This window comes from Emys orbicularis, chromosome 16 (genome assembly GCF_028017835.1).
Source record: "Emys orbicularis isolate rEmyOrb1 chromosome 16, rEmyOrb1.hap1, whole genome shotgun sequence".
NCBI lineage: Eukaryota > Metazoa > Chordata > Testudines > Emydidae > Emys > Emys orbicularis.
This window is the reverse complement of record NC_088698.1, coordinates 9,277,409-9,289,943: the sequence shown is the minus strand read 5'-3', so window position 1 is coordinate 9,289,943 and position 12,535 is coordinate 9,277,409. Positions and strand designations below refer to the sequence as shown.

General features: G+C 50.6%; 1 protein-coding gene across 1 annotated transcript in view; it reads left to right on the top strand.

Moving 5' to 3' along the window:
• Positions 1-12,535, top strand: part of KSR2 (kinase suppressor of ras 2) — a 277,818-nt gene that overhangs the window by 191,295 nt on the left and 73,988 nt on the right. Inside the window, exons 13-14 of the mRNA XM_065417851.1 lie at positions 6,747-6,795; positions 9,280-9,647. Coding sequence (XP_065273923.1) covers positions 6,747-6,795; positions 9,280-9,647 — 417 coding nt within the window. The remainder of the gene's footprint in view (positions 1-6,746; positions 6,796-9,279; positions 9,648-12,535) is intronic.

Genomic DNA, 12,535 nt, shown 5'->3' with positions numbered 1-12,535 from the left:
TTTCTAAATAGATTGGTAACCTGCTGGGGGGGGGCCTAAAGAATTGCATCTGTGTCCAAGTGAGGCCATCTGAATGACAAAGACAGAGCTTCTGGTGCCTTGACAAATAATGCCATGATGGTTATTTGATAGCCTGTGTCTGAGTCAAACTAGAGGTTAAAGTCCACTTTGCAACTCAAGCGAATGCAGGAGAGAGATGGAGATCTTACACGCAAATTCCCCTTGCTTCCTTCAAGCATATTTAGATCTTGTGAGATGGGTTGTACAGCTTTCACTCCTGCCTTCTGGTACATAAATAAATACATTCACATCAGAGGCATGTTGTAGTAAAGTAAGCTCAGGTATGTGGAGAATTTATAAAGCTTTGGGCCAGATTCTGATCTCACTTACACCAATGAAAATCTGAAGGAACTGCATTGACATCACTGATGTTACTCTGGATTTACCACCAGAGTAATTGAGAAGCAGTGAGTCGATTTGGAAAGCAGGCTATAATCTCTACACTCGTAGAAATACGTATCATTATTACTACTATTATTAAAAGCAAGGGGCGGAAAACTGCTTACCTGACTGTACAGCAGGTATAACACATAGAAGCAACATGGTTGTGTGTTAGTCTGGTATTTGCTACAGTTTTCATCTGCGTAGTTTTTTGCCAATTAAACTGTCAGGATTTTCATTTATACTGGTTTTGTGCAACTATAACTCCATGGATTCCAGTGGAGTAACTCTAAATTTACATTGGCACGTGACAGGGTGGTCAGTTCTTGTCTTAAAATTTTCCTCTGAAAGGTTTCCCCACCACATTTAACACTTGAGACCTGATTCTCATTGACACTTAAGGCCCCATTACTCTGCTCTGGCAAAATAGTCTTGGTATAAATGAGAAGTAGGCTCCAGAAATGTAAAATACCTAAAATGAGAGCGAGAAGGAATGACCAGAGAACGGAGTGTGCAGAGAGGACACAAAGCAGTCTCTTCACTGGATGTAAACTGGTACAGCGGTCTGGGATAGAGGGACCTGGAGGATTTAACTGAGAGTATGTCTACACTGGCAGAGTTACAGTGCCGGCAGTTTCAGTGCCGCTCAGAGAGCGCTGAAGGGAAACTGCTGTTGTGTGTTCACACTGTCAGCTGCCTGCGCACTAGCGTGTTCACACTTGCGGCACTTGCATCGGTATTCAGAGCGGTGCATTCTGGGCAGCGATCCCACAGAGCATCTCTTCCTCTTCTGCCGCAAAGAGTTGTGGGAAGGCAGAGGGGGTCGCAGGGCATCCTGGGTCCTGTCCCAACGCCCCATGATGCATTGCTTCTCATCCCAGCAATCCCTGTGCTTCTGTCCGCATTTGGTGCCATCTTTCAACGGTTTGTGTACTGCACGCTGTGCCTCTTCGGTCTGCAGGAATGGATCCCGCACCGTTGACCAATATGCTGCTCACTCTCACTAACCCGTCATGAGTGGCAGTGAAGTTATTCCTTAAACTACAAAGGCAAGAGGAGTGCGGCATTGATCTCGCCATGTGTAGTAGCTACGACACGAGATTGCTTGGGGCATTCATGGAGGTGCTGACCACAGTGGAATGCCGCTTTTGGGCTCAGGAAATAATCACTGAGTGGTGAGATCACATCGTGATACACATCTGGGATGACGAGCAGTGGCTGCAGAACTTTCGGATGAGGAAAGCCACATTCATGGGACTGTGTGATGAGCTTGCCCCAGCCCTGCGGCACAAGGACACGAGAATGAGAGCTGCCCTGTCGTGGGAGAAGAGCATGGTGATTGCACTGTGGAAGCTGCTACTCCAGACTGCTGCCGATCGGTCGCTAACCAGTTTGGAGTGGGAAAGTCGACTGTTGGACTCATGTTGATGGAAGTGTGCAGGGCCATTAATCGCATCCTGCCCCGAAAGACCGTGACTCTGGGTAACATGCATGACCTTGTGGATGGCTTTGCACAAATGGGCTTCCCTAACTGCGGAGGGGCGATAGATGGCACTCACATTCCAGTTCTGGCACCAGACCATCTAGCCACCGAGTACATTACTTGGAAGGGGTATTTCTCAATGGTTCTCTGGGCGCTTGTGGATCACCGTGGGCGTTTCACAGACATTATCGCAGGCTGGTCTGGAAAGGTGCATGACGCATGCATCTTTCGGAACACTGGCCTGTTCAGGAAGCTGCAAGCCGGGACTTTCTTCCCGGACCAGAAGATCGCCGTAGGGAAGTCGAAATGCCCATTGTGATCCTGAGAGACCCTGCCTACCCCTTAATGCCGTGGCTTATGAAGCCATACATGGGGCACCTTGACAGCATAGGCGCCGACTCTGTGGGTGCTCCGGGGCTGGAGCACCCACGGGGAAAAATTAGTGGATGCTCTGTACCCACCGGCAGCCGAGGTCCTCTCTCTGCCCTCCCCTCCCACCTCACTTCCACCTCTGCCTCCTCCCCTGAGCACGCCATGTTCCCGCTTCTCCGCCTACATCGCAGCGCTTGCTGCTGCCAAACAGCTGTTTGGCGGTGTCGCAAGCTCCGGGAGGGAGGGGGGAGGAGCGGGAACGTGGCACGCTCAGGGGAGGAGGTGGGGAAGAGGCGGGGCCGGGGCAGGGATTTGAGGAAGGAGTCGGAATAGGGGCAAGGAGGGGGCGGAGTTGGGGCGGGGACTTTGGTGAAGGGGCTGGCAGGGGGCAGGGCAGGGGTGGAGTCGGGGTGGGGCTGGGGGTAGAGGGGGGTCGAGCACTCACCGGCACGAGCAGAAGTCGGTGCCTATGCTTGACAGCAGCAAGGAGCGGTTCAACAACAGGCTGAGCAAGTGCAGAATGACTTTTGGCTGTTTAAAGGCCTTCTGGCGCTGCCTATATGGGAGGCTGGACCTGGCTGATGACAATATTCCTATGCTTATAGCCATGTGCTGTACGCTCCATAATGTTTGTGAAGGGAAGGATGAAAGCTTCACTCAGGGCTGGTCCGCTGAGGCTCAGCGCCTGGAGGCTGAATTTGAACAGCCAGAGACCTGGGCCATTAGAGGGGTGCAGTGCGGGGCCATAAGGATCAGGGATGCCTTGAGGCAGCAATTTGAAGCTGAAAGCCACTCATATTTGTTGCTATGCTCGGGAGTGCAGTGCTTGTAATTCTAGGAGGTGATTGTGATTGGTGCAGATGATGCACTATGAAGGTGTAAGAATATTGCCTGTTGCTTTGCAGGGCTCTGTTTGCTTTCAGTTAATGGAATAAAGATGGCTTTCAAACCAAACCAAACCTTTTATTAAAAAACAACAATCAGAGGAGAGAGACAAACAAAAAAACACATCAGCACTGAGGGGGGTGGGGAAGGGGAAGGGTCCCAGGAGGAGGTGGGGTCCCAGAACGGTTAAAGATTTGTGTATGTCCACGTATCATATCCAACCTTCTCCTTTGGAGTATAGTGCAGCGGGTACTGTACTTCAGCAGGGCTAAACTGCAGAGGGGTGGGTGTTGAGTGCAGTGGGTACTGGGAGTCCGCAGGGCTGGACTGTGAATAGGGAGGAGCGGAATGCAGCGGGTACAGACTGGAGCCAGGAGGTTGATAAGAGTGTGTTGGCAGTGTCTGGGGGGGCGCATGGGACAGCGTTTTGCGATAGCGGCTGCAGGGGTGGACGGGCGTGGAGCTGCTCGGTTTTGCTAGTAGCGCCTGGAGTGTGTCCACTTGGCGCTCCATAATGTTTAAGAGCTGCTCCGTGTCTTCGTTCTGGCGCGCCACGTTCTCCTTTCGGTCCCTCTTCTCGCTGTCCTGCCACTCCTTCAATTCCTGTTTTTCGGCTGCGGAGTGCATCATGACATCACTCAGAAAGTCCTCTTTAGTTCTTCGTGGCCGCTTTCTAATTCTGCGCAGCCGTTCAGCCGGCGCTAACAAAGAGGGAGGCTGGGCTCCCAAGGTCATATCTGTGAAGCCAAAATGCAACATTTTACAGAAGCAGTATTGTTTGCACCACACAGGCCACTGATTTAAAACACAGCCACTGTTCACATACCTGTCACTAACTGGCTGACCCCAGGCAAGCACACATGAGCCACAAGCCCCCCCAAAATGGTGAGTAACTGCAGGAGCAGGGGAAATCAGTGTTCCAGGACCGTACTGTACACTGGGCACGTGGCTCTTGGGGAGAGCCAGCACTGTAGGGGGGTGTGTGGCTTATAATCATTACTGTCCCCACATTTTCCACAGGCTGTGTTCATTATGGAAGATATCTTGCTGCTGAGGGTGAGCAGGGAATCAAGGGAGGGTCTTCTCCAAGCCTGCGGCTTCCGCCCTGGCCCCTATGCGGCTCGCCTGTGTGCAGCAATGGTCCCCCCCCAGTGACGGCACAGTGGCGCGGGAAAGTTACCGTTAATGGGGCAAGAAACAAAGCGGCTCTGCCAAAGAACCTGCGGCAGCGGATTGCCCAGTATCTCCATGAGCGTTTCCTGGAGATCTCTGAGGCAGATTCCCATCAAGTGAGGGAGTCAATCAACACCCTGTTCTGCTGCTCAGACTAGGCATGTGGTGGTACATGCATCAGACAGACACAAGCCTGCTTTCTGCAACCCTCCTGCCCCCAACAACTCGCCTCAGCGATTCCCAAAATCAAAGCCACTTACCAGCAGCCTCCTCTTCTGTTTGCGCTTCGCCAAGATCTGACAGCTGTGACTGACTAGCCTCCTCCGGGGTAGAGAAGAGCTCCTGGCTGCCTGCACCTGTGACCTCCGAGTCATCCTCTGCCGCTGGGTCCCCCTCCACATCCTCGTCCAAGATTTCCTTCTCCTGGCTTGGTCCACTCTCGACTGGCACGCGAGCCACCAAAGTATCCACAGTGGCCTTCGCAGTGGAGGTGGGGTCGCCACCGAGTATCGCGTCCAGCTCTTTGTAGAACTGGCAGCTCATGGGCGCAGCACCGGAGCGGCGGTTTGCCTCCTGCGCCTTGTGGTAGGCGTTCCGCAGCTCCTTCTCTTTGACCCTGCACTGCAGTGTGTCCCAGTCATGGCCCCTTTCTGTCATGCATTGTGGAATCTGTCCGTAGGTATCATAATTCCTACGGCTGGAGCACAGCTGGGACCGCACAGCCTCCTCTCCCCAAATGCTGATGAGGTCCTGCAGCTCGGCATTGCTCCAAGTGTGGGGATTGCCTTGTGTGTGGAATTTAAGGGGTGGGGATGATGGTTGGTCACCTGAGGGCAGGGCAGTAGAGTTCAAACCAATGACCAGAGAGGCGAGAACAGGCATTGTGTGACATCTCCCGGAGGCCAATCGCAGCACTATAATCGACCAGGGTGTCTACACTGGCACCGTGGCGCTGTAGCCCCGGCGCAGAAAGCTGTACGCCTCTCATCGGGGTGATTTTTTTACAGCACTGCAATGCTCGGTTTCTGCGCACTAGGTGGCTTGGCAGTGTGTACACCTCGGGAGTTACAGCGCAGAAAGAGAAGCTTGCCAGTGTAGACAAGGCCTGACAGTAACATACAAGTGAAAGGTTGAATCGGCAGCTGCACATAATTCAGCCTAAACCGAGCAGTGCATAACAGCGGTTTGCAGAAACAAATGTTGTAATGGTCTCTGATACTCTAATAGCAATTACACTAAGGCGGACAGGCAGGGCTATGGCATGCTTTCCTACTCTCACCAACAATCTCTGTTGTATCTACTTTCAGTACTGTCATCCTTTGGTATGACAAACTATCCATGCTGTTACTGCTAATACTGCTTTGCGAATTCCTTACTGTGAATCCTTATTGATTGCTGTTGACACTATGGTAGCACCCCAGGCATGCACCAGGATCCCAGTGCGCTAGGTGCTGTCCAAACACAGAACAAAAATACCACCCCTGCCCCAAAGAGCTTCCAGTCTGATAAAATACTGGTCCTGGGCAAGACCCCGAGGCTCCTAATCAGTGTTGGTTCTGTCCTTATTTAGGCAAACTCCATTGGGTCCCCGGTGTAAGGACAGAGTAAAACCTCGCCAAGGAGCACAAGATATGTCTCAATAGTTATTTTGCAGCACCTGGGACTCTTCTGTGCTCCAGTCCTGCAAGCGCGAATGCGTGTGAGGAACTTTGCTCACCTCAGTGGTTCTGGTAGCTCTGTGGGGCTACTCCTGTGAGTAAAGGCTGGCCTTTGCAAGCTCAGGGCCCTACGGAGCCAGTGTCATTAAGGTTGTCAGACTCGCAGCCTATCCGAGGCACCATAGTGACATAATAATTACGTCCAGCACTATACAGGCTATCTCTGTTTCCAAGCCCTGCTTGCCAGGTGCAATGAGGAGCTGGTATAGGAAGTCTTTACACTCCTTCCTTTTTGGTGACCCAGAAATTCTAAAATTATGACAGTCCAAAAAAATCCCTCTTTTCTTTTATGCCAAATAGATGGGGTTACCTGCGGCTTCATCTCCTAGCACATGTGCTAGAGAGAACGATGCACTTTCTTGCCTTCCTAGGACCGGGGCATCCTTTGGTTCTCAGCCCCCCTTGTTATATTAACTGGTGATGGGTTCAAGCCACAGAGTTGGGGTTGGAACTTTCTGAACTGGGGGGGAGGGAGGGGCCCATTGAGACCTGTCTCTGAAATTAGCATGTCAGCAAGGCGTGTGGCAAGCCCGAGGTTCCTGCACGCTGTTTTCTTTTGTCTTGGGGGAGGCTGAGCTGGAGGGAAGCGGGAGCTGCGGTGCAGTGTCAGGGCACAGAACGTAGGGAACTTTCCGTGCACGTGGTGGCATATTAATTTGTTTTGTTTTTAACAGCCTTGAAGGAAATCCATTGCTTCAAATTGAAGTGGAGCCAACCTCCGAGGTAAGAGACATGCAGTGCTACCCCAGGCTTTTTATTTCCTTTGGAGAATGAAAGGAAAACTTTACGACCTAAAACAAGACCCTGCCACGGCCTAATGCTTTGGCATCTTGCCCCCTTTATGATCTATCTCTCTTCTCAGAGACAGTTATATGGAGCTGGCTGGCCTCAGCATTGTGCTTAATGGACCGTTATATTATATACATCTCAGAGTGCATTGCACTGAAGCTGGCATAAAATTTGCATCTCCACTGTGAACTGGCCTGCAATTAAATTAATGGATGGATCTGATTCTACTCCCACTTATGCTGGCGTTAGTGGAATTGCCACTGCTGAAAAGCAGTGGGAACAAACCGAGAACCAGGCTGGAGGGGGGATTGCTGCCCTGCTATCCCCAGTAGCTCAGAGGGAGGCAGGGTATAAGGTCAACGCAGACTTTTAAGCTTTTGATAACAGATACCAGGATGGTGGCTCTCTGCTCAGACCAGGTGCAGAGCATAGATATAACAGGCACGTTTGAAAAACCATCCTAAGGCTCCAAGTGATTTAGGAGCACAGGTTCCCCTGACTTTCAATGTTACGTGCGCTCTGAAGTCACTTAGGCACTTCTAAAAATCTCATCCTGAAAGCGAAAGGGCCTGATTCTCGACTCACTTGCATGGGTTTTATGCCCATGTAACTCCATTCACTTCTATGGTGCTACATCAGTGCAACAGAGCAGAAGATCAGACCTCAAATGTGTCACAGCGACAACAGAAATTAGTCCAATAACATAGATACACTCTGGCCTAAATCTCTCTAGTTTTCCCTGATAATTTGTAAATCCTTGAATTTGTCTGTCTATCGTAGGGTTATAGATCACTACAATACCTGAACGCCTTCCACCTAAAAGCAACTGCAGTAGCAAAGTCCCTTCATGGCTACCTTCAAGTCTATCTGTCCATCACAGCAATGTGTGTATCTGTCAGGGCGCACTGAATGCAGTGAAAAATTATTTGAATTAATTAATAATGAACAATGGCAAAATTCACCCGTGAATCATATTTGATCAGCTCAAGTATGTGTCTATCCTAATAGTGTGTGTCTGTCTGATCTTCTACTTACCGTTCTTCTGAGGGTTTTTTTTTTTTTAATGCGGTCCAAATTCTGCTCTTGTTTACCCTGTTGCAACTCTGTTGAAGGCAGTTTGCACCAGTATAAACGAGCAGAATTTTGTCAAATAATGTATTTATATTTACATAACATAAGAACAGCCGTACCGGGTCAGACCAAAGGTCCATCTAGCCCAGTATCCTGTCTACCAACAGTGGCCAATGCCAGGTGCCCCAGAGGGAGTGAACCTAACAGGCAATGATCAAGTGATCTCTCTCCTGCCATCCATCTCCATCCTCTGACGAACAGAGGCTAGGGACACCATTCCTTACCCATCCTGGCTAATAGCCATTAATGGACTTAACCACCATGAATTTATCCAGTTCTCTTTTATTTCAGTACAGTCTGTATGGGAATATCTGTATTTTGTGTGTGGGTGTAGGGGATTAGACTCTCAAATTTACACAAAACTTGCTAAGACATTTCATGAAGAAACAAACTCAGGATAGTTCTGAGGGAGTTTCACTCTGCAGCCCTCTGGCCACTGCAGTAGTGGTGGGGAATCTTAGCGAGGCGAGGCTGAGCTTTGCAGGCTCCAGTGCTGGTGTCAGAAAAGCTATCCAAGAAAATAAACTCTTGCGTTTCAACCTCTTGCTTTGAGCATTTGGTCTGCAAGTTTCCATGGTGACTCACTGCAAACAAATGTTTCGTTTCCCCCTTCCAATGCCCCAACACGCAGTCTGGCTAGATCCAGGCAGTCGCTAGCAAACTTTCTGGTGCTCTCCACATGCACCTGGTAGGTTTCTCTCCATATCTGAAGACGTGCTAGAGACTGGAGCTCTGGCAGGTTTTCATGCAATCCAACTTTCCTAGGCTCTGCTTGTGTCCCCTATTAATCCTAATCCCCCAGCCCCTCACTCTTGGCTTCACTCTCAAGCAGCCTCCAAGAAGCACTGCTACAACACTAGCTAATCCCCTTCTCAGCAGAGTCTTGGCACCTCCTCTTCAAGCTCCCCTGCCATCTGGTTAATAGACTGCCTTGACGGTGTGGTCTCTTCCAAATCTTCCATCTGCCACCTACCCAGAGGAGGAGGACGAATCGGGGGAGGGGAGAGGTGGGGGATTAGGGCATTCCCAGGATGTGGCTTAGACCATGCCTGGGTTCTTAGAAACATGTGTGCTGGCAAAAAGCAATCGTGGGAGGGAGTGGGATAGCTTGTGGCCACGATGGTTGCATCGCTGGGAACCACTCCACCTGGTTTAGTGGCGTGTTCCATGCACAAGTAGTGGAAGCACATGTTCCCTTCCCGCCCCTGCTCCCTGCATGCACAGAGGCTGTGAGAATGGTGCTGGCTGACTCCACTCAGGCAAGCCACCCCACTTGTCTCCCCGCAGAACGAGGAGGGGAACGACGAGGCCGAAGAGTCTGAGGACGACTTTGAGGAGATGAACCTCTCCCTCCTCTCCGCTCGCCACTTCCCACGCAAGGCCAGCCAGACCAGCATCTTCCTCCAGGAGTGGGACATCCCCTTCGAGCAGCTGGAGATCGGAGAGCTGATCGGCAAAGGGCGCTTCGGCCAGGTGTTCCATGGGCGCTGGCACGGCGAGGTGGCCATACGCCTCATCGACATCGAGAGGGACAACGAGGACCAGCTGAAGGCCTTCAAGCGGGAGGTGATGGCCTACAGGCAGACGCGGCACGAGAACGTGGTGCTGTTCATGGGGGCCTGCATGAGCCCTCCCCACCTCGCCATCATCACTAGGTAAGCTGTGGGCTCTGCCACCAAGCTGGGCAGCTGTCGCTAATCCATTAAAGAACGTGCGGGGCAGGCCATCAAAGCTATGTTGTAGCCTGAGCAGTCACAGTGAGAAGCTGGGATATCTTTGCCTTATAACACAGGGCATTGCCTTCTCCAGGCTGAGCTGCCGGAGACGATGCTTTGGCACACCAGAGAGAGGCCTGGGCACTTGGAACCTGTATATGTGGCTGTGATGTCTGAGACTAGAGGATCTGGAGGCTCTAGTCTCAGACACATGCCTCTCTTCTTCAGGAACCAAAGATCTAGGGATCAGTCCTGCTTGCATTGGAGTTGATGGCTAAACTCTGGCTGATGTAATTGAAAACAAGGAGCCAGCCATTGGTATGTTACAGCTGTCTGTAGGTTCCTCTAGAGGCAGTTACAACTGACCTCCTTGGACAACTGAAATGCCCAGTATAGATTATGCTGATTAGCGCCTTGTAAAGGCTTCTGAATTTGGTCATGAGCGAGAAGTGCTGTCGGTTTGAACAGGGCCGGCGCAACCCATTAGGCGACCTAGGTGGTCGCCTAGGGTGCTACAATTTGGGGGGCAGCAACCGTGGCGGTATTTCGGTGGCGGGACCTTCCGCCGCCTAGGGCGGCAGAAAAGCTGGCAGTGCTCCTGGGTTTGAACTAGGAGGGACGTCACACGCTTTGGGTGTGAATGTGTCAGCGTAGCTCTCTAAATGCAATTGATGGAATTGCTGCGCTATCCGCTTGTCTGGTGTGTGAAGCCAAGTGACAACGATTTCTGAAAACTATCATACGAATGGTGCTTCTCTGCTGGGAACGGGTCTAATTATGTAAGCTAGTTGAATACGTGGTGGTTTGTCACCGTGTAAGGACAACAGACTGCCTACAAGTTTCACAGATGACTTGGTGCTTTGCTGGTGCTGTGAAATATTTGCAAGCATCTGATTTCAAGGGTCTGCTGGGTTTGAAGGTCCCCTGCACCCCCATGGGGAGCAGTAGACAGCAGTTTTTAATAGTGAACATGGCAGAGTTTTCTGAGCCATCTCCTGAGGGCCTTGCCTCAGGAGCGTATGACAGGGCCCTAAGTAATTACAATGAAAGCTAGCAAATACTGCGTATCTGGGTTCCCCTGTAATGCTGTGCGAGCCATCACGGAAAGGGTCCAACTTAGAAACAGGGGAAATAATCACCCTATAATATTTAACCAATAGTTACATGGTCAAGTTATGACATGGGTGGGCAGTTACACAATTATTGGTTCCCAGACTGGATCAGTTTCTTCACCCTAGGAGAGAGGCAGGTGGTAGCCAGTCTCTATACAATAATAATACATTTATGTAGCACTTTACATGTTCAAGGCACCGTACAGACATTAACCAATGAATCCTCACAATGTCCCCAGGAAATAGGTCTGTACATATTGTTCCCATGTAGCAGATGGGAGAACTGAGGCATGGAGGTGAAGTAATGTGCACAAGGCCATACAACAAGTCAGTAGCAGAGTCAGGATTAGAACTCAGGATCTCCTGACTCCCAACCCTGTGCTTATTTCCCCAGACCTCACTGCCCACAGCTGCAAAAAAAGGAGGGCACAAGAATGGATGCACCTGTTATAGGCACCTGCTAGAAAAGATTCTGCCTCTGAAAACCTGGTCCAAGTTGTCCACTTTCCCCTCCTACCTCTTACACAATAGTCACCTAATCTCACTGTGCAACAAGATTAAAGAATTTGTCGTCTTATTGGACGACTTCCGTCATGTGACAAGCTCCACAAGGCTGCTCTGTTAGCAGGCAGCACTCGGGGCTTCAGCATCAAATCTTTCCACAGGCTAAATTATCATTGAAAAGTTCCTGCAAGGTGAGGCTACATTTCCAGACTTCTCTTGGCAGAATTTCAAAACCCCAGAATTTCAAAACGTGCTGACGTTGGAAAGCTTCACAGAGCCATTAGCCGTGAAATATTTCATCATCCCTTTCCCGATCTCCCTTGAAAGGGCCCATTCCCAGATTGACTGATCCCAGTTCAATTGAATAATCAGGCACTGGGGAGAAGGGGTTCTTGCTGGCTCACTTAGAGTGCCGCACCTAATGTAAGGCCAGGAGAGGCAGACACCGTATCACATGTGCCAGTACTACTGTTATCAATTGCTGCTCTTGCTCTGTTGAATTAAGTTGTCGTTTGCCTCAGCATTCTATCTTTCTAAGACTTGGTTTTCAGGTGGCTTGAGTATTTCCCAGGGAAGAGGAAGAGAAAAATTCTTCAGGGCAATCCAAAGAGCAGGGGAGGTACACCTGGAGCAGGGTACAACAGAGAGGAAAAACTCGGAGTGAATATTGGGTATAGTTTCTTCAAAGTGAGACTTTGGATTCCTCCCAATTGCTTGGGACACCGCAGATTAAACAACATACTGTAGGGAACAGTCCCGCACTGGCCCTTGGAGGATAGTCTAGATCTCAAATGTCTGTGGTTTCCATTTGATCCTAGAGAGGCCTCCAGTTCTGGTTGCTAAGGAGGAGACGCAGGCAGGAGACGGGCCTCTGTGGTCCTCCTTGATGTCTCCCACCTGGAGTTGTCACTGTGGATTGCTGAGGGGTGGGTTCTTTTCAACCTTTGCTGATGCTGGATGTGTACGGCGAGCCAGCCCCAAGCCCATGCAGCACTTGTGGCCCATTGAGCCCCCTCAGAATAGGGCTGATGGAGGACTGATGCAATGCCTAGTCTTTCGGCTGGCACTCTGCACCGGGGGGACTTACCTGCAATGCAGCACTTACTTTGAAGTCAGAGGGGCAGCTCGAATGTGCTGCCATTCAAGGTACAGAGGGTTGCAGAAACAGAAAAAGCCCCAGAAGCTGGTGAGTTGGCTCTAATGACATCTCTA